The 23,117-nt window shown below is 36.9% G+C and overlaps 1 protein-coding gene across 1 annotated transcript in view; it reads right to left on the bottom strand.

Moving 5' to 3' along the window:
• Positions 1–1,016: 1,016 nt before the first annotated feature.
• The window catches only part of LOC145999734 (transcription termination factor 2-like), an 82,266-nt gene continuing 60,165 nt past the window's right edge, over positions 1,017–23,117 (bottom strand). Inside the window, 8 exon segments of the mRNA XM_083137013.1 lie at positions 1,017–1,470; positions 1,472–1,561; positions 2,386–2,456; positions 2,458–2,564; positions 2,567–2,668; positions 2,671–2,804; positions 2,850–3,066; positions 14,255–14,492. Of these exon segments, the coding sequence (XP_082993139.1) occupies positions 1,017–1,470; positions 1,472–1,561; positions 2,386–2,456; positions 2,458–2,564; positions 2,567–2,668; positions 2,671–2,804; positions 2,850–3,066; positions 14,255–14,492 (1,413 nt within the window).

The following is a 23,117-nucleotide window of genomic DNA, read 5'->3' as shown; positions in this document are numbered from 1 at the left end:
CACAACCTACTAAAATATATGTTATAGTTACGATTCACGCGGGAGACTGGGGGTTCGAATCCTGGAACGGGTGATCTATTTCGACTTTGTTCCTACATAAATCGGCTCTAGGGTTCACCCGACCTGTAATAAATAGGTTTCTGGCTAGGTAAAGGCGGCACGAGTGTGATGCGGATCACACACCATCAAAAAAGACCCAAATTCGTAGTACGACGAAGCGAGAAGGATGAATTTTATTTTGCCTTACATGTAGTTTTGAGTTGTAACTATTATAATCAATAATTATTAAAGTAAATGTTTTGTGACATTACATCAGCCGTTCTTAACCTCAGGGGGGCCGACATCACTCACGAGGGGGTCCATGTATAATTAAAAGAAACATTTTTATATTTGTCACTTCGCCTCGACGAAAAGAGACATTGAATTAATGCATTAAACGATGAAAAATTAAATATGCTCCACAGTATGCTAGAGGTGGAAAAAAAGTGACACATTTCGATTTTTTAAAATTAATATTACACACTACACTAGAAAACGTTTTAATCCAAATAGTCAAATATCAGATATGAAGAGTCACTTTCGAACATGGTACAAATTCAAATTATAACCCCCTATTTCTCCAGTGGACTCTCCCAGTAAGCGCATGCGGTCTTAAGTATAGTCTGGAGTGTCGCAGGCAGACTGTACTCATCCAACCCGTATGTACACGTACTATGTACCGTATACAGAGGGAACTGTACCACTTTTTTTACATTTAATTTACTTCTGTGCAAATTATAAAATGTTGTCGGTATGAAGGTCTGTAAACACGCACAATTTAACAAAAGGTAGAAGCGATACATTAAACCCATAAAATTGTTTCACCATCTTTCTTAATATTTTCGATAAAATAATCGTGCACCTTAAATATGAGAATTCCAATTTCTAATTCTACATTTATTCAAACTTCTGCTCATTTTGATGTTTGTTTATCCAGCAAACTAGAAAAGTGATAGAGACATAAAACAAAATGCATTTCAGTGAAGATCCACGAGTATCAAATGACCAAAGTTCAGTCCTAGTCCACCAGCCGTTAAAGTCAAAAGCAGCACCTGTGGTTCTTGTGATCTCTTATTAAATCTGTCAACGATATCCATCCTTTGTTTAATTGGAACACTTCCTGTTAGCATGTCTGTGCTGACGCCCATTTGATGAAGATGTTTTTGTACTATGTCAAGGAATGAAGTCCACTGTGAAACAATTACTGCCTTCTCATGCTTAGGAAGAACATGGGTCTCCAATTCCTTCATAACTGCTTTCATCTTAGAACTTTGCTTCTCAAACTGAAATACTGCGTTATCTATTTTCAACACACTTTTCTTCACATCTGCAGACAATCCAGCAGGCTTTTCATCTACAAGCGACATTCTGTGCAACCTATCCAAAATATCCGAATCCACTTCTTGATCATCAACAATGCAATCAGATTTACAGGATCGCTTTGATAAGCCCTGGATGACAGCATGCTTGTCTCAACCTCAATAACAACACAAGCAAATGGTGGGCTTTGACATTCTTATAACTTTGCAATGTTTTCATCGTGTTACACAATGCAGATAAGGCACTTCCTTGGGTAAAAGGATTTCTAGTTTGAACTTGAGCCCTTCCTACGACAGCCCTACATGTACTACCATACTATGCACGTTCTTTATCCTCTTGTTGTTTTAAAAATTGTGCAAAGACCTGGAGAGAGTACGTATTCGACCATAAACGTCTTGCTCTTCCATGAACCCTCCCATTGCCAAGCTTTTCGACACCTTTATTTTACCAAGCGGGGTACTTTGACTACCCCAATACAATTTTGTGATTTAGTGTAATATTTGTTTTTAGATTCTGTTATTTTCGATGAATAGCTTTATTTAGTATTGAAATACAGTTTTTCAAATTATTAAAAGTATTTATACTGAACATAAAAACCGTATGGTGACACTAGAGCATTGTTGCCATGTATGCGCGCTCTAATTCAACTCAACAATAGTAACCTAAGACAATAGAGAACAATATATGTTATTTGATCTAAACAATGGGTGTATGGTAAAACTCAACAATGGAAAAATTAAATAACGAAGATGAATGAGAGACATATTTCGTTAAACCTTCATTTTTTGACAAATAAGAAGATATTTCATACCAAGCGGGCTAGTCTCACAACCCCACCAATATATCCCGTCAATAATAACTATAAAAACAAAAAAAAATGGTTCAGTCACGAGTGTAAATACAATTTCAATCATTTTAGGACAAAGTCATGAAACCACAAGTATGTAGCTCTTAAGATAAAATTATTATAGGGAAAAAACAACCTGGGGTAGTCATAATACCCCGCTTGGTAATGCGAGGGTTAACTGCACTTTTAAATCATGGAACTCTCGTGACGGAAGATCTTGAAGCTGTCCCTTCTGTTGCAACTGTTTTTTCGGTTCGTCTCAGCATGATGCTTTTTAACACAGTATTCAGACGTCTCGCACCTTCTCTAGTCTTGTTGTCTACATACCTAGTCCATACTTGGTAGCCATTATAGGGCAAAGCAAAGCAAAGAGGTCAAGCTCCTTGTGAATTGGTGTACCAGTGAGAGCCCATCGATACGTTCCTTTTAGGCTGCACATGGTCTGTGTCGTCTGGCTGCAAGGTTCCTTATAACATAATCCTCGTCGAGAATAATTCTTTCCCAGCATATTTGGTGCAGCAATCCCTCCTCCATTTCATCTGCATATTCATCATCAGAACCCAGTGAATCATTCTCGTTTTTCTTCTTAGGGATTAATCTGGCATCTCGAAGTATCAGGTTGTATCATATCATGTTCAGCAACCCTTCTTTTGACGTCCGATTCTTCTTTTCTAGACTTTTCCTGGATGAATTCTCCCCGTGCTCTTGCTTTCTTTTCATCACTAGAGATACCATAGTCAACGTCCTGCCTAACCCCATGTCATCAGCAAGAATTCCTCCGGAGGGTTTCTGTTCCTCTCTCTAGAGAATCCACGCCAGAGCATGTCGTTGGTGAGGCATTAGATTAACAGGGACCTCCACTTCAAAGAAGTGCACAAGTGTCGTGTAAAAAATGGATGTTCTGATTAAATACGAGCTATTTTGATATTTCAGAGCAATTAAAAATAATTTTAAAACAAATGTGTTAAATTGATGCACATACACATGGAAAACTAAATGCATAATGTGATGCAAATGCTTGTGCGTATTCTTGTGCACCGTCATGCATCTTTCTTGATGATGTCATTAAACATTTAGTCTGAGTTACAAACATCATGCATTTTTCAACCGATGCATTTTCTCTTCTGTGAGTATTTCCAGCGGATACTTACAGATTGATATTAGTCAATATTTTGAATATGTGTGCATGGGTGTGTGTATGTAATTTTTATTACACAAGATTTACTTTGTAATATTCTTGGATCTGCATTTACTCCAAGATCACAATATCTGAATAATTTTGAACTATATTTCTACAAATACACTCTCTATTTTGCAAATTAATAATTCATGCCTGAAGAAGTTTCCAGAATTTAAATATTAAGGCCTTGATTTCTAAAGTACACTGAAAAAATCACTATCATAAAAGTTTTCAGTATTTGCTTTCCTTAAGGCAAGAGCAGAAAATGAACACAGTATGAGGCGATTTTCATTTGTTCCTCTTCGTCTTGTGTTTGCAAGGGAAGTTACCATTTTTTTTTTACAAGAACTTAGTTCCCGGAAAGTTTTCAGAACTTCTCTCTTTGTAAGGCAAATGTGAAACTTTCGACCACTTTTTTTTTTCTCTCCATGATTTGGAGTTGTGGAACGACAACATAACCAGGTCCGGAGCTGAACTAAGTTATAACGCTCTCACCAGGAAATTTTTCACCTCGTTTCTACATTTTCCTCCTCTTTTTACAACCTCAAACATTTCCTCTTCGTAGAGTTTACCCACGACCATTATCAAGTTTGCGCACAAAGTTTGAGGACATGAAATTGTACTGTCACGTTATTCTTTTATTACGTTGAAGAGAAACGGAGAAAGATGATTTCAAGAAATGAGAAAAATGTTTAATAAAAAATCAGAATTAAACTTTATTTTCCTCTTCAAATAAAATACAATACGAAAGAATGTTTCTCGTACTCAGACTCGTACACATAGAACTTTCGTGTGCCATTGTTTGCTTATCATTTAATAAACAATTTCAAATTGCATACACACAAAATATATTTAAATATTCACACAACTAGCTTTTGTAACAAAATAACACTCCAGTCATAATTTTCATATAAGAAATGTAACTTAAGTATTTTTAAATATTAACATGATTTGAAAATAGAAATTTTTAGGTAAATATATGCAGAAAATTTCTCACGTTATATTCAGAACCGTGGTGGTGTAGTCGTTAGGTTGTCTGGGGATCCGGGTTCGATTCCCGGAGTGGGAGCTATTTATGCCCCTGCATAAAGTGGTCTGGGATTCACCAGTTCTCATGGGTACCCAGGGGAAACCTTTTGGAGTAAAGCTGGCTGGAACGTGGTGCTGATCGCATCATCTCCAGTATGACCGAGATCGGGAATGTGTGCGACCTTACCTCAAAACCCCTATGTATCTTCATGGAACGGTGCATTGCACAGTATATATAAATATTACCTTTTTACATTAAGTTCAAAGATAATTTTGGTTATGAGTTTTGTTGTTCATGCACGTAAAAAAAGTGTGTAGTGCGAAATTGAGGATAGGAATTTCTAGACCTCCAGAAACTATTTCTTATAATTTCTGTTAATGCTCTTGTTATGGTTCGATGAGTATAATAATTATTATAAATAATCAATAACATTTCGAATCATGACATTATTAATTATTAGAGCGATATATTGCAATATGCTTACAGAATCACAGAATATATATTATTTACAATATGTGTATCACAAAAGTCTCCGTGAATTTCTTTAAGAGCACAAACCTTTGTTTCGATGTATCAAGAAATATTGTAAAGATCACGGTAAATTTAGTAAATACTTCAAGTTAACATACTTAATAACATGTTTTGTATGAAACTGTTTTTACTTAATAATTTTGTGAAAATTAATTCTAAAAAACTGCAACATTGTATGAATTTATGTAATACGTAGTAAGATGATTTCCTCACAAATGTTTTGTTGTTGAGACAAAGTTTTAAAAAATTATAGATGCAATGCTGCTTTTAATATAAAAGTAAAAGCAAACACTTAATGCATGATCACACTAAAATTAAAATGATTCTTATTAAATATCAGTATTAATATTAAATTTCAGTTTCTTCTTGAGTTTTAATATATGCTCGAACTTTAATATGTGTGTGTGCGTGTGCGTGCGTGTGTGAATAAAAATAGTTTCTCTATGATCTTAATTCAGTGTGTTTGGTCTGTAGATAAACTCCAATGCAAAAATAAAATAAATTCTCTTCCTTGAATACATAATGCGACACCTGAATTACAACTTTAAAATATTATAAATATATTTTTTGAAACATTCGCATTCTTCTTGACTTTGTAATATTCAAAGAAATGAGCTACTAAATTGTATTCAAATAAAAGAAAATCTGGGTGATTAACAGACTGTGACACTTAAGAATATACGTGACATAATTTTGTGACATGTGTGATAGGTACAATGTACGATTGTTGGTAATTTGTGGGCCATAAGTGAAAACTAGATTTCTGTGTCAGACGTTCCATGGTAGACTTTCTAAGATATGGAATGAACACGCCAAACGTGCCGAATAGCAATCCGAATTACAAGAATATATATATAAAAAAAAACTTCAAACTTTACAATTCCATGTACATTAACTCTTCTTTGTCTAGCACTTAGGAAAGACACACCATGCTTACTGCCACAAATCATATTTATAGCTCTGAAGTTCTATACAGAAACTATATATGCCCTTGAGCATCTAACCACATTCGTTATAGAACGAATATTACTTGCAACAATTTCTGTGAGGTTTACTGTAATGGTATAGGTATAGAAGGCATCAAAGGGACCATTTTAGAGAGTGAAAAACACAAGTGTGATATGGTGAACAGTTCGACTATGGTAGTGAAAAATTTATATTGCAGTTTAATTCAATTATTGTAGAACTGCTAGATGACATAGAAAAGTTGTAAAAAATGCTGTTGACCATATATATTTTTTGGACAATTACCATATCTTAAGCATTGGATAATATAATTGCAATATGTATATAAATGAGAATATTTTCTGCAATTACCATGTTGTTGCATTTTATATGACTTCGAGTCTGATGAAATTGTAACAATTTTTAAAAGGGAATTCCAGAATTCTTGCACTATCTTATAGAAGCATATTGTTAACATTATCTTATCATGAATTGCAGTTTTTAATAGACATTGCTAGGCATTTTATCTAGGAAACAAGGAAGTATAAGTTTCAAATGTTGGACCGAAGTAATGTAAGTTCAGTGATTTGTATAAATATGATTCGCCATATCTGCCATTATATCTGTGTTTGTTTTTTAAAAAAATTGTGTATTGGCAGAGATTATCAATGTAGTAAGTACACTCAGCCGTCCTAAGTTAATATAAGAAATCAAAGAAAATGTTATGTATATATTGGGTGGATTATGATAGCTACTCTGTTTCCTACCATGTGTGTAAAACAGTCTGATTGTAATTGCAATGTTTTAGATGAATTCCAATAACTATGTAACTTCATTATACAATTGAATTGTTTATTATTATTAAAACTTTCACTTCATAGTATTATTTGTGCTTTAAAATACATCTTACCACATGCAATGCCTCACATAAATATCGCAAATCATGTGACGTGTTTCATCATAAATTGACTAACTTTTTCAATAGTCGAAAGCATTTGATTTAGAAATTTGTCAATTATTACATTCATGTAATAAAATATTTTTTTACTAACTTAACAGCATCATTAAACTATACTTACATTGGTCTATGATAATGTAGTATATTCTCATTTGTCTTTTGGAAAAACATTTCTTAAAGTGTGGTTAATTAAATTAGTGTTTTTATCGATTAGAAAAAATTGAAAATAGTGTTCCACATATGCATTCATATTATCTTACTTGGTTAGTAATTTCTGTACAGTGTGTAGCCACACATAAAATGTATACAATCTTATGTACAAGAACTTTATTTTGCATAAAGTTTATTCATTTGTCATCTACTTAAATGTTCTATTAAAATTAATAACAATGATGACTTTTTTGGTGTTGCTTCTTGCAATAGTATCTTGTATTAAAAACAGCATTTCTCTACATAGCCTAAACATTATTGTTAAATCAGGTTACAAGTTTTAAAAAGAGCTAAACGGTCTAATAAAATACATTATTATTCGTTTATTTTTTATGTGACAACTTTGGGGAAAGTAATAATTATTTTTGATATGTTACGAAAAATTCATAAACACAAAGAGTAGAAGTGATATATTAATATATTTAATTCAGTAAATTCGAATAACTTAAATTACCAAATTTCAGTGGCATTGCATGCATATGTAACTTAATAATTTTGAACATCCACACTATCTTATATATCATTAGAATAAATGTTAAATTTATTTTAAATTTCTGTGGCGAAAGAATCACCAAGCACTAGTCTTTCGAGAATGCTCAAACAATATGAAATATTTTTTTTAAATGTTCTTATTTAAATATACTGTACTTCCAGAAAATATGCCCATACGAACCTTTTCTTGTCACATTTGTTCTATATCGTTGTTCATATCATATTTCGTGCTTCTTAATGTATATTTCTGTAAATTTCCTAAATACTGAAAAAAATAATTTGAGCTTTCTATTCTTAAAATGGGGTTTCTTCTGCAAATCTCATGTTATAATCAAACATTAAATAGTGGATACAACATTGTACAGTTGATATTTGAAGATAGATTTAGACCAAAAAAAGTGAAAGAAACTATCTGTTATGTTTGTATAATTGATACATACGTTAATGTACATTATATACTTATATGTAAACATATACATTGATTACATGTTGTTATTGTTATGTATATTTATCAAAATGTACTCTACATTAATAGTATGTAGTTGATCTATCCATATATTACTTGTACAATCATTTTCGTTTTCAAAGTCATACACATGTTTGTCTGATGCATATACGTAAACTAATTTTTATGATTTTTAAATTTTATATGTTCTAAAATAGTCATTACAAACGTTTTCTTACAATTGAGAATTTCTCAATTGAATATGGTCCTTAAGAATTAAGTAAGAGTATATTTTAATCACTTCTCTACACATTAATTTTAAAACATGCTCTGATCCATATTATGTAGATAATGCCTTTATGTATATACATACGCTTTGAATATAATGTAGTAATGTAGTTTGTATATTTATTCCATTTACATTTTACAATATTCAATAATTCTCTAAATTTTTAGTTTTTTAACTAAATTTGGTGAAAAATCAATGGAATATTGAAGTATACTATTATCAGATATATATTTATTAAAAATAGTAACATTGCTATTATATATATTGTAATTTATTAATTTTAACGAGATTATAAATTACTAATTCTAAAATTATTCTCGCAGAATTCATACATAAAATATTTTATTTGAGGAGTTGTTGAATTCGGGCTGTTGCTTTCACATAAAAAATATTATATTATGCACTACAGATATTATTACTATGACTTCACTATCATTCTTATGAAGGTTCTAACAACAATAAAGTTATCCTTTATTAGAACATTGTAAAATGTAACAGTATTAGTGAATAATATTCACAAACTCAAAAACCAAATAAGAGTCCGGAGTTTTGCGGGTGGCGTATATGTAAAAAAAATATTATTAATAAACCACGTGCCTGTGGATATTCGTGATAATGATAATAAAGCACTGTTGTAACATGTTACTGTGAGTTTTCATTTTTCCCCAGAAATGGGTAAGTGAAAAAGTTTCCTATAAAATTGAATTAGGTGTCCAAAAACAGACAGTGTAATTTATTTGTGTATTGAAAATGTATATCGTACTAATTACACTAATATATTAACACTATGCACTGCCATATATATTACTTGAAAATTGATTAGAAAACCAAGAAATACAAACATGTCACAAAAATAATTATTAACACACATTAAAGAGAGTTTTATATATAAACAAGAATTTGCTAATGATGTGTAGGCTAATTAATAGTCGAGATAGGAAACAAGACTAATGCCTGGTTATGTACTTTTAACAGTGATGGACAGTGCTATAACGATGCTTTTTTAATTTATTATATGACTACAAAGTAACACTGTAATTGCTTTAGAGTTTCTAGTACTATAGGGTGGCGCATATTGTATCTACCAATAGAAGTTGGCAACCCTGTCGGAACGCAGGTGCGCATGCGCAGAAGTTTCCCATGCTTAGGCAGCTGCAAGTCTCGCAATTAGTCTGCCATGGAACGTTGGCCGGTTCAGACACGAATCGTGGCAGTAGATGCGTTCGTCCGAACGGGTCCCATTCAGGAGACAATGTGGGTCGCCATCAACCAGTGCCAGAGCGTCACAACATGATGCGATGGGTCACACAATAAAGAGCCAATGGCAGCGTGCAGAAACAGTCTTCTGGTAGAAGGAGGCGGATTCTATTCGCCCTGAGGCTTCCCAGTGCAGTACGTACTGCGTCTCCTGTTTGGGAACCGTTCGGATGAACGCCTCTACTGCCACGATTCGTGTCTGAACCGGCCAACGTTCCATGGCACACTAACTGCGAGACTTGCAGCTGCCTAAGCATGGGAAACTTCAGCGCATGCGCACCTGCGTTCCGACAGGGTTGCCAACTTCTATTGGTAGATAAAATATGCGCCACCCTGTCTGTATGCTAAGAGTACCAAACCTAACCCACCTAACCTACTGCATGCATTATTTGTACAATTACAAATTTACGCACTTGCAATTAATTGCTTTATATTATAACCACTTTTATAGAATTATTCATACTATCTCGTAATTTTTTAAAAAAGGAAGTTATTTATCGGTCATTTTTAAAAAAATTAGGTCATCAACATCCGTACACTAGTGATCCCACTCAATAACCTGCTCACAGATACGCCTATTCTTTTTCCATAGAATATTTGAATTGTGGAGTAGAGTAATAAACAATCTACAGTACGGACGCGATAAGAAGCGGCGTGCAATCAGAACGCAGAATGGCAGAACGTGACCAAATTCTGTCTCCTCCTTGGCTACCCTGTGGCTGGGGGGTTTCTGCGTTGCCACGTTCGCACAAACACGCGGACAGGCTAGTCAGCTGTTGGCAAGCTCGGGAAAAAAGCGTCACGCGAAATTAAGCACGTACATATCAGTATGCTAATATATGTTATTGCCGTCGTAAAGTGATAAATTAAGGAATCTAGAAGTTTGAATCTGAAGTTTCTTGTAGGTTGACGTTAACTACACAGAAACCGAAAACCTTCACTGAAAGAACCTTTGTTGTGTTTTTATTATGGTACATTGGAAGCATCAGCTACCGGCATCTTTTTTACTTATGTTGTATCGTATCACAATTACCAACAAAGGATAATGCGTCTTGTGTTATGAACAACAGTGTGGCAAATAGTTCTCCTTTGATTTCATGCCGCCTCTCTTTGCCTTCTTTGTCACGCCGCGATTGTTGAAGCTTCAGAACTTATCAAGAACAAATCAATTGTGTGTGAATTGATTGATTGATTGATTGAGTTGGTATTTTAAAGTCCACTTTATGCACACTACGGCTAATATGGAATGGACCTACAGTTGGAAGTGGGATTCGAACCACTATGTGCCTCGACAGGGTATCAAACCCAGGACTACTTGATTACAAGGCGACAACACTTACCCTACCACTGTGCCATCGGGGAGGCACATGTGGGTGTGTGAAGTGAGATAATTTGGGAGCTATATGAGAATACAGGCTCTGGCAATACAGAGTTCAATAAATTACAACGAAACGCTTGGCAATTGCTCGATTTCCTTAACATTAATGATACATTTGGTACATGTGTTATTAATGCTTTGAGCTACCTGTATGTAAAAACATAAAAAATGAATGAAAGAACAGAAGTAGTATTTAAATAATCAGTTGTTTTTGCTTACCGTCTACCATTGCAGTGGCGCTATCCCAAGATCATCATCGTTGTTGGTTTGTAAAGGAACATCTTCATCTGAGCTACTACTGTCACTGCTGTCTTCCCGCCCAAGTGAAATTACAAAATCCTCCATTTGCTGCTCTTCAACTCCCCCCTTTTCCCATGCTTCGGAAATAATCTTCCTTGTGTGTTCTATAGCCGAACGCCACCTATCTGCTGTCACATCCCCGATAGCCTGTTCTGTCAGTTGCAAAATTCTAGACGGTGTAAAAGGTGGCAAAGTGTTCCTCTGTGCTACCAGCCCTTTGACCTGTGCCCAAATAAGTTCGATTGCATTGTACATACAATGATAAGGCGGGAGACGGACCACCGTGTGTCCCGCTTCTTCTGCAAGCTTGTCTATTCGATATATGGGGAACTGGGGGTTGTGTAACATAAGGAGCTGCAGTAGTTCAGCCTTCGTCATGTTTCTGTGGGCTCGCGAAAATCCTGAAATAGGTCAATCCGGCAACAGCGCGTCGCTACCAGAGTGGGTGGTCCCACTCCGCTTGCTAGCGCGTCCCGACTGTAGTTCTCTTCCAGTACACTCTGACCAGCAGTGCTTCAATAAGGGGAAAGTGCCTACTTGTTCTTCCCTTCACTGGGCCTCCCGCATGGCGCAGTGGTAGCGTCATCGCCTTGTAATGAAGGGGTCCCGGGTTCGATACCCGGTGGAGGCACAAGTGGTACGGATCCCACTTTAAACTGTAGGTCCAGTCCAGATTGGCCTTCCTGTGCATAAAGTGGACTTAAAACAGCAAATCAAATCGTTTCTCTCTTTCATTTGTACTCCCTTCTCTTTTCTTATTCTTATAAAGGGTGTCTCAAAAATACGGAGCATTTTTGAAAAGATTTACAGAGAAGAGAATAAATACAAGGGTTATTTTTTTAAGTAAAGTCCGTTTTGCAATAAAAACAAAGTAAGTAAATGTTTTTTTTTTTAAAAAAAGACGTTTATTTTCTGAATTTACATACACTTCTATAATTTCCTACATCATTTCCTTGCCGGTTTAAACATCGTAACGAACTACAAGTCTTTGGATACCCTCCTCATAGAACTCTGCGGGTTGTGATGATACTCAGTTACTCACGGTTGTTTTCACTTCTTCATCAGTGTCTAAACGCTTGCCGCCAAGGAAGGTATTCGGATGGCGAAAGGTCTGTTGGTGAAAACTTTTGAAATTGATTGTTGTCAAAAGAACAACTGATGGAGTGGCGACACTCATAATCGCCGGTCAAAGTGAAAGCAAAACAGACACTTTCAAAGCGCAAGATCATGGCCAGTGGCGTCGCTAGGCCCTTTTGGGGGGGCTTCAGCCCCCCCAATCCCTCGATAAGCCCCCCCAATGGACCATCACATCCATAGTACATTTAATGAACGCCATTCCAAAAGACATGTTTCCGAACTTATTCAGAATGTTGCAAATTGCAGTGACAATTCCTGTGACATCAGCATCGTGTGAGAGGAGTTTTAGCTGTTTGGAAAGAATCAAGACATTTTTGCGTAATAGTATGGGCCAAGACAGACTTTCCTCACTTGCAATACTGGCCATAGAAAAGGAAGAGTGTCATGAATTGTGTGTGGATTGTGTTATTGATAATTTTGCAAGAAATTCGAACCGCAGAGTACAGCTGATACATAAAGACATAGTTCACCAGCATTAGAAAAACAGGACAAGAATATCCATCTGTTTTTCATAAAAATTAATGCAGTAAGTCTATGTTAGTTTTAATTCATTATGATAGTTATATATTATTGTCTTATTAATCACTTTGCTATTTTCAAACATTAAAAATATTTACAATAGTAGTAAGTCATGTATCTGGTTGCAGCCCCCCCAAAGCATATGGCCTAGCGACGCCACTGATCATGGCAGCTGTGTTTTGGGACAGACAGGATGTTTTGTTAGTGGACTTTTTGCCGCAAGGAACAACAATTAACTCAGCTTCCTACTGTGGGACCCTAAGAAAACTTCGTCGAGCAATCCAGAACACACGGCGTGGAATGCTGTCAGCCGGTGTCGTACTACATTCGAGGGTATACGCTGTGTCCCAGTGCCTTTGTAAATAAACCGGGACGTCAATTTCTCGAATTACGGTTCCCCCGTTAATCGTTGCTCTACATCTTTATTGGTAAATTTAAAATACAGAATATTATAAATGGAATATATGGTATGCATGATGCATTTACAATTTATTTTTTTGATTGATTTGCCTAAGTATTCACAGACATCCAGGTTATACCGTGTTGAATGATGATGAAAAGTCTGTATTGATGATTCTGGCAGCCAGAATTAAATTAGTCTAGTTACCTGGGGTCCAGGTCTGTTTTTAACTTGACTGGTGGTATGAGGTCAGCCATTCAACGCACAGCTGAGTTTAGTTTGCACATTTGGTTAATTTATTTCTATTCTATTTGTTAGTAACTCCACCCCAAAGGCAAGGTGTTTCTGTCGTCAAATGGCTAGCCTCACCATGTTCATTATTTATTGATGATCTTTATAGTTTGTTATGATGATTGGGATTGTGTAATGCCTGTGTTGTTAATTTTTTTTTTTTTTTGTTAGGTATTGAACATATAGTTAGAGTTTAGGGTTGCGTGGGTTATCCAGTTATGTTGCATATACAAATGTTGATTGTTCTTGTGTTTGGTACTTTTGATTGATGTGTAGTGTGTAGTGTGTGTTGGTGTTCAAAGTGTAAGGTAGTTTTTGTTTAATATGTTGAGATATAATGAAGTTAAATGAAATATAAAATATATAAAAAAGGAAGAAAAAAAAAGAATATCAGTATCTATATAAGCCAAAAATAAGTAAAACGAATAAAAACTAAACAATGGAATATAATAAGGATATGAAATAAAATGAGATAATATTATGTGAACAGTAGTAAGTTTGTTTCAAGCATGTGAAGGAAGGAATAAGGCAATTTCTGCCTACGGGTTCGATATCACTTCAGGAGGATCACAGGAGTACCGGTGATCTGCGAAGACTATGGTCTTGTCGGCACTCCCGAAGCGTTGGCATAGTTGATTAGCCTTGGTTGTTACATCAGATCTTGGGGTTGAAACCAATACTCTTACATGGAATTGTTTCTAGCAAGTGCCACTCTGACCAAGTAGTCTTTGTGGCGTTCACCCTGCATTCGAACTGGTCGAATTCTCCGGTGTCGTACTGCTTCATGACAATGCAAGGCGACATGCTGCGGCTCAAACTCAAGATCTGATCGAATCTTTTGGCTGGGAAGTATTCGATCATCCGCCATACAGTCCAGACCTTGCGCCTAGCGACCACAACCTCTTCCGCCATCTGAAGACCTTCCTGGCGGCAAGCGTTTAGACACTAATGATGAAGTGAAAACGACCGTGAGTAACTGGCGATCATCACAGGCGGCAGAGTTCTGTGAGAAGTGTATCCAAAAACTGGTAGTTCGTTACGCTAAATGTTTAAACTGGCAAAGGAAATTATTTAGAATAATAGAGAAGTGTATGTAAATTCAGAAAATAAATGATTTTTTAAAAAATAATTACTTACTTCGTTTTTATTGCAAAACGGACCTTACTTAAAAAATAACCCTTGTAGTTGCATGGAAACGAATAGTGCAGAGAATGCCATGGTATAATTACATTCCGCTGAAGAGATGAGTAGGTTTATGCCTTGAAGATGGCGTACAGGGTAAATAAATGTCTGTTATATCGGAGACACATTAAAATCGGATATTTTGCGTTTCGGATGGTTCGTACTTACCAATTGTGTATTGCGGAACATAATTGAAGGTGCCATTATGCTTTTTACACGAAAATAACATCGATTTTTCACAGCAAGTAATTGTTTTGGTTCTTTTCTTCCGTTGAGGAACATACAATATGGCGCGCACAGCTGTGGATCATGCTTCTGTTTTGTCGATTTGGAGTGGGTATGCAGTGTTTCCACCTTCTTAACCGAAAAATACCTACTTTCGTGTTCATTATGTCATCACAAACCATTAACGGATAGCCCCAAAAACCATTCACGATAGCCCCACGAACCATTGACGGATAGCCCCAAATCCATTCACGAGAGCCCCACGAAACATTGATGGATAGCCCCAAAAACCATTCACGATAGCCCCACGAACCATTTCCGGCAAGGTTAGGTTAGGTTGGGTTAGATTAGGTAAGCATAGTTAAAAAAAAATATCGTAAAAAAAGGCACGTTTGGAAACACTTGCGGGACCGCGTGACTTTCGACACTCGCGCCATCTGCAGGTACATAATGGAAACAACGGTATAATGTTGTCGCTTTGCACAAAATGCAAGTTTATTATATCAAAAATGCTTATTTCTTGTTGTGAAGCATTCTACGGTGAGAAAATACCGCCACGAACCTTCGAAATGCTACAGAAACTAATTTTTTCCGTAAATAGTTTCTTCTGTAAAAAATGAAGAAAAGTGTCTCCGATATAACAGACATTTACCGCGTACAGTAAATGAGGACCTGCAGTCGTCGAGGGTCATCCTTCATAGATCGACGTAACATGTCCACAGGGATCTGGGCGATTCTTCAGTTGTAGCGAAATAATCTGTTAGGAAATCGTACAGATGAGATTCAAACCTGGGACCACTGGCACCTCAGCGCGATGTGCCAACCACTCATACAAAGTGACTTTCTGAACTATTCGTGTTCACAACACAGAGTGTAGAGCGCTGCAGGGAGAGGATTTCGTTCGAGCGCCAAATAGTTAGCACGAACGACGCTAGATAGCGTACGGAATTGAGAGCTTCTTCGCTCTAGCGAAAAACGCTCGAACAAAACGAGCGGTATACGATTGAAGCCCAGTAGTACACGTGTAATCGTAATTTGTCTGTGGTAGTGTGCCCTCAAATATGGATCGTGAAGAGAAATTGAAACAAGTGAATATAGTCATCATCCTCATGTTAAAATGTAGCTTGGACTTTCTTACAAATACAGTGATATATGCAAATGAAATAGATGATAGTGAGCTGAAACTGCCAGGACGGATATTGTACATACCGGGTGGCCAGATTTAAAGTTACCCAACTCAGAGCCCTCTGTAGCGTGTTTGAGTTATCGTAGAACTCTGAAATTTCGTGAATCCAATATGCAGACCATGAGAAAGAGGATGGCGATATATATAAAAAAAATAGTTCAATTTTCCGCCACCAGATTGAAATGTGGCGCTATACTTCCATGATTGTTTGTAATAATCACGTAAGCTTGCGCAATAGTCGCAGATTATCGGAAACAAGAGGCTCTATCCTCCACTGCAACAGCCACTTCGGTGACAACTTCTGCAATCGGCCGGCGGCCCCTTCGTGCTGCAACACCCAGATCTCCAGTCTCTTCAAATGTCTTCATCATCTTTCTTAACCCATGCGTCGTCATGGGCACCTTTCGAAGCACTTCCGCATGACTATAACCTCGCAGTGAAGCTGCACTATTACTACCGTTCTGACAAAACAACTTCACCAGCAATGCACGTTCTTTCTTATCGAATGGCATGGTGATAACTTCAGAACTTTTGTTCAGCACTCACGTTAAGTGATTTAGCTGAGTTATTAATTAGAAAGACATTTGTTAGTTGCTGGAAGTTGCGAGAAAATAATCTCTCGTTTATTGCAAGATTGCAAGGTAAAGGCAAATCCATAACCAATTGGAGCAGTTTACGTCACTATTACAACCCAACGTGGAAGTACAGCGCCACATTTCAACCTGGTGGCGGAAAATTGAACTATTTTTATCGCCATCCTCTTCCCCATGGTCTGCATAGTGGATTCACCAAATTTTAGTGTGTCTCAAACAGGCTACAGAGGGCTCTGAGTTGGGTAACTTTAATTCTGGCCACCCGGTACGATTATTGTCGCATTAAACTGAGATTCCATTGTAAGCGCTCGAAGTGGCCCCATGCAGTACTGTAATTGAGAGAAATATACAAATTATAGTTATTTTATATATCTAGGCTTATGTTTCACATACTTCAGACACAACCACAATTCCCCGAGCCGTTGTGATATTGAAACCCGACCTTTCAAATGCAGCTAACTCAACCAGATTTCTAATAAAGAAAATGTGGATCTTGGCTTTGGAAAAGCCAACGAGCTTACTTGAACATAGAAAAAAGGTTTGGAAGATAAGTGAGGCTGTCGAAGATTTCAGGAGATACCTTTGTGAAGTGGAACGGACTTTAATTGAAAATCCATTGTACCTCTCCCCCTTCCCCAGTTCCACAGACACCAAACCTTTAATTTCCCCACAGAAGAAGAGAATCCAACAAGGAAATCGAATGGGGAATCAACTTTCAGGTCAGGTTCAAAAAAATCTCCGGCATTTTTTCTAAGTGGGAAACGTTGTCAGAGACTGAGATGACGAAACCAGAAGCTCCGGAAAAAGTACATAGTTCACTGTTCTAAAAATAAACTCAGATATATTGACCATCGTACTACAAAGAAACTACTGAAGATTTAAAGCTTGTACATGGCAGATAATTAGCTAGGATGCAATTAAGAGTATGGCTTAATATCTGGTTGGTATATTCCAAGGTGAAATATATAAGGTTGGTTCATTCATACGTGGAGAGCATGATAAGGTGACGTCATAATTTTCAAATTCTTAAATATGTGCATTTAAAGGTAAGAAGTTCAATATATATATGTAGATCAAAATGTTATTTCTATATTTTTAGTAATAATTTTATTAATTAATGTTAAAATACACTAATAGTAATTGTCAATATCGTTACTCGTTTCCCGAAAAAGTAACTTTAGCCCGCTACTAAAGTGTGGATTTATAAGCACTAAAACTTGTAAATCAAGTAGGCAAATAGGCACTATAATAAAAAGCTCTAAAATAGGCAGTGAACATAACTTGTTATTAATTTTCTTGTTAAGTTGCACATTTCTTGATTTCACATCCTTGCATTCCATTGAATATTTTTTTGCACCTCTTTTTTATTACTTTTGCTTAATCGCGACGATGATGGTGAATTGTGGTAGGATGAAATGAATAAACGGAAACACACAATGAGTGATTACCTTATACAACGTACAGTGGAGAGAGCAGGGGCGTCGTTAATGATGGCGGGTTGGGCATTGCCCTTTCGAGACTTCCCCATGGCTTCAACAAAATTTACCGAGGCTTAGTGGAAATTTTACACAAGAATTTCGATTGAATCTTTGTTATAGTCGGTATGGCGTCTGTCTGCCACGTGAAAGACTCGGGTTCGATTCGCTGGTGGGTGACGTAATGTCGGAATTTTTCCGGACTTTATCCCTGCATAAAGCAAGCCAATGTATTTGGAATTGGAGCTCACCCAACCTCAAATAAATGGGTACCTGGGGACAACTCTGGAAGGGAGGGAGTAAAGGCTGCCGGAGCGTGGTGTTGATCAAATCACCTCCAAATAATGGCCGGGATCGAAAATTGTGTGGGCCTCTATATATGCCTTATGACAGTTAAAGTTCCAAGAGCTCATAAATTCCAATGGGCTCTATTTGGTTCCACTGAAAGCCCGGAATCTTTTTTCTCGCACAAATTCGGTACAAGTTGCGTATTGTTTCATTGCAAATACCGGGTGGCCAGAATTAAAGTTACGAAACTCAGAGCCCTCTGTAACATGTTTGAGGCATCGTAGAACTCTGAAATCTGGTGAATCCACTATGCAGTTAAATTTTCCGCCACCAAGTTCAAATGTGGCGCTGTTCTTCCATGAAAGGTTGTACAAATAATCACGTTAAGTGATTTAGCTGAGTTATTAATTAGAAATGCATTTGTTAGTGGCTGGAAGTTGCGAGAAAATAATCTCTCGTTTATTGCAAGATTGCAAGGTAAAGGCAAATCCATAACCAATCGGAGCAGTTTACGTCATTATTACAACCCATCATGGAAGCACAGCGCCACATTTCAACCTGGTGGCGGAAAATTGAACTATTTTTTTTATTTTATCGCCATGCTCTTCCCCAAGGTCTGCATAGTGGATTCACCAAATTTCAGAGTTCTACGATGCCTCAAACTTTAAATCTGGCCACCCTATAGGTTCCTGGAACGTATTTAAATTCATTCGATAAAAAATTCCTGGATCGAATTGAAATACTTTACAGATGAAAAGGTTCTTTACGGTCCAGAATCCATTTACGCTTGCTGATTTTCTCTCCTGGACCCGAATTCAATTTATTTAAAATTCCTACACCTTTACCAACCCTGGTGCAAAGTACAAGAGGAAATTTCCCTATTGCCTTACCTACATTATTGGATATAGAATAAGTTAAATATAAATATAATAATAATAATTTTACATACGTATATTTATTTAGAAAACTATTACTACGGATTAATGAAAACCTTTATATCACAGAAAATGAATGTGTGTGTGGTTAATATACAGCATGTCCATAAATATACTGTAATACTTTAAATTGGTATTACGTCGCTTTGGATAATCGTATTTAAATGAAATTGGTGACATTTGAAAGGAAAACTCAAATATTTTATTTTACAACTCATAGACATTGAATGTGGCCCCCACGAGTGGCCCTGCAGACGTAAGGCGATATTCCCATTCATGCCACACACGCTCCAACATATCCACAGGGATGGACTGGATTGCAGAAGTGATACGAATTTGCAGTTCTTGCAGGTTTTGAGGCAATGGGGGTACATAGACACAAACTTTTATGTAACCCCATAAAAAAAGTCGCAGACCGTTAAGTCAGGTGACCTCGGCGGCCAATTGCGTGGAATGATAAAACACACCAACACGTTCACCAAACTCTGCGTGTAATGATATTCTAAAACACACCAACTACGTTCTTAAATCTTCTGTAATAACAACACAATTTTAAAGGAAAACATTCACCTGTAACCTGCCTGCCTGCTAAATATCCAACAATGAACCCGCATCGTCCATTGTTGTCAGGAGTGAATTTATTTCAGTTTCTATGTTTGATCTCGTTCATTGTTGTCCATTGCTGATATTGGTGTCCATTGTTGACATGCACAAAAATATTTGAGTTTTTCTTTCAAATGTCACCAATTTCATTTAAATACGATTATCCAAAGCGACGTAATACCAGTTTAAAGTATGACAGTATATTTATGGACACGGTGTATTATGAAATGAATGTTATTAATAAATAGAAAACGCTTACCTTCTAGGCCATATTTAATTTTATATATTCTCAAATCCTCCTCCCCCAATACATGAGCCTAGCTACGTCCCTGGGAGAGATTCAAAGTATCGGGAGCGGTAAAGATGAAAAGAACTAAATAAAACGCATCTCGGCAGATGTCATCCCCCCCAGGCCGCTGGACGAATCGTTGTCAATCGCAGACATCTCCTGGAAGATCGCTCTATTTGAGACGGAGTGGCAGTCTAGAAATTGCATTGAAGACCCGGGGACCTCCTGTGCTTTGAAGATCAAACGGTGGCATAAAGGTAGGAAGGACTACAATATCTTGCGTTCTGTGGACACTGGGAAGTTCTTTGTGAGCTCCAGGCTGTGACGACGATTGAATGGAGTTTTCCAGATTTCAGGATCGCTGTGCTTCAGGATATTCCGTATCTGTTGCTGTCTTTTAAAACCTTTTCTAGGTTTTTTAAAAATATTTTCCTCTTTCGTTCTCTCTCTCTCTCTCTCTCTCTCTCTCTCTCTCCAGTTACTATTCTCACTTTCTCTCTGTTCATTTCTCCTTCTTTCTACCCAGCGCTGTTATCTTCCCTTCTTTTCTTTTTCCTACCTTTCATTACTTTTCTAACCTCTTCTCTCTCTCTTTTTCTCCAGTTACTATTCTCACTTTCTCTCTGTTTATTTCTCCTTCTTTCTCCCTTGCGCTGTTATTTTCCCTTCTTTTATTCTTTTCTTATTTTTCTAACCTCTGCTCTCTGTCTCTCTCTCTCTCTCTTTCTCTCTCTCTCTCTATTATTTTACTTCCCCCTGTTTCTCCACTTCCTTCTCTTTCTTATTTTTACTGTCTTTATCTTCGTTTTTCTCTCTCTTTTTCCAAAGCTTTACTTCTTCCTGTTTCTCTCCATGCTTCTTCATCTCTTTATATCTCTGTATTCCTCGCAGTTTATCTTTCCATTTCTCGCTGTTTCTCTCTCTCCATCCTTCACTCTCCGTGTTTGTTCTCACTCTATATTTCTGTCTCTTCAATTTTATCTCTCTCTCTGCATCTTTATCTCCCTTTATCATTGTTTTTCTCTTTCTCTCTTCGTTTCTCCCATTTTTTCTGTGTTCCTTGCTGTTTTCCCTACCTCTCTGTTTTCCCTACCTCTCGTTCATTACATATATTACTCTCGATATCTCCGTTATTATATTGTATATTTATCTAGGCTAATCGTAGCAAGAGGCTGTATAGTGACTTGATGAAATACAAACATACCTAATGACACCGTCCAGTCGAACCAGGCAAGTAGTAGTAAATACAATACGGACAGTGCGAGAAAGTACGAACCCCCCTCCAGCAGCTCTGCTACACTTAAAACTTGCTCAACATGGTTACATGAGCTTTTTGTTTAAGTGTGGAGCTCTTGCATAATCCAAGATTTTTGTAAAAATGCCCTCGGGAATTTTTCAGAAAGTACGAACCTCCTCAGAAAGTACGAACCCCCTCAGATACCTACACCCACCCATACCCACCTACACCCACCCACATATTGTTTCTATATAAGTGCGAGAAAGTACGAACCCCCCTCCAGCAGCTCTGCTACACTTAAAACTTGCTCAACATGGTTACATGAGCTTTTTGTTTAAGTGTGGAGCTCTTGCATAATCCAAGATTTTTGTAAAAATGCCCTCGGGAATTTTTCAGAAAGTACGAGCTCTTCAGATTGATTTGTGAATACTTACAAAAATTGTATTAGCCAGATTTTTGTCCATAAACTTGTCAATTTTTGGCTACACCAGAAATTAAGCTTATAGTATGTTTTTCTGTCAAAATCCCAGGAATCTTGAATTGATATCTATTGGGTTCTGAGACCGAGTGGAGTGTGGTGCATGGTTTTTATTGCCTTGTAATCAAAAGGTTCGGGTTTGAGTCCTCATAAAATTTGATGGCAAAATGTTAATATTGTAGTTTTGTAAATAAGGGGCTCTGGGTTCGAGTCCTGAGAGATGTGGCATTCCATATGTGAGATTTTGATGCTAGTTGATAGCTCCCAGATCTTAAATTTAGTAAAAATGTTGTATAACAGAGCAAAATTATTCTCTATTAAGAATCACCAGAGTTTTGTTATCTGGGTAAAACAATACGGGCAAAACTGCCTGATCGATACAATAGAATGGAGGTCAAGTAAACATTGCATGTTCTTTCCAATCTTTTTGATCAGTCCCATGTTTCGCCCAACAATAAATTATTGCATGCCCGTGAGTTGTATGCCAACAGATAAAATCTATACTACCTCTTTTCAGAGAGTTATTTATTATTAAAGAGTAATTGCCTTCTTTCTGTATGCCTGAGTGATTATATCTGTTGATATTTACCTGTACTGTGCCTTTTCCGAGGGAAATTACGTGTCATTTGTCATGGGACTCAAAGAGAAATTCTTATCTGTACTGTGCCCCCCTTTCAGAGACTATTTCATCATATTGAGGAATTGCCTTCTCGGATATTGTCATGCAAAGGTTTGGTATTGTCGCAACAAAATAATTGCAATGGCAGATGTGCTGGGTAGGTAAAATGGGTAGGTAATATATTTTCTAAAGTATTGTTTTATATCCAAAGGGTTTCTGTGTTTGAATCGTGCTTCTAATTCGAGTTGCTGTTTTAAGTCTATTTTATGCACAGTAAGGCTAATCGGGACTGGCCCTACAGTTTTAAAGTGGGATCCGAACTACTTGTGCCTCTACCGGGTATCGAACCCGGGACCCCTTGATTACAAGGCAATGACGCTACTACTGCCCTGAATCGTGCTTTTAGAACTGCTCTGTGACTCGCTCATTTCTTACATCA

The sequence above is a fragment of the Lepisma saccharinum genome, chromosome 15, assembly GCF_977018435.1.
Source record: "Lepisma saccharinum chromosome 15, izLepSacc3.1, whole genome shotgun sequence".
NCBI lineage: Eukaryota > Metazoa > Arthropoda > Insecta > Zygentoma > Lepismatidae > Lepisma > Lepisma saccharinum.
This window is presented reverse-complemented; position numbering and strand designations above follow the sequence as displayed.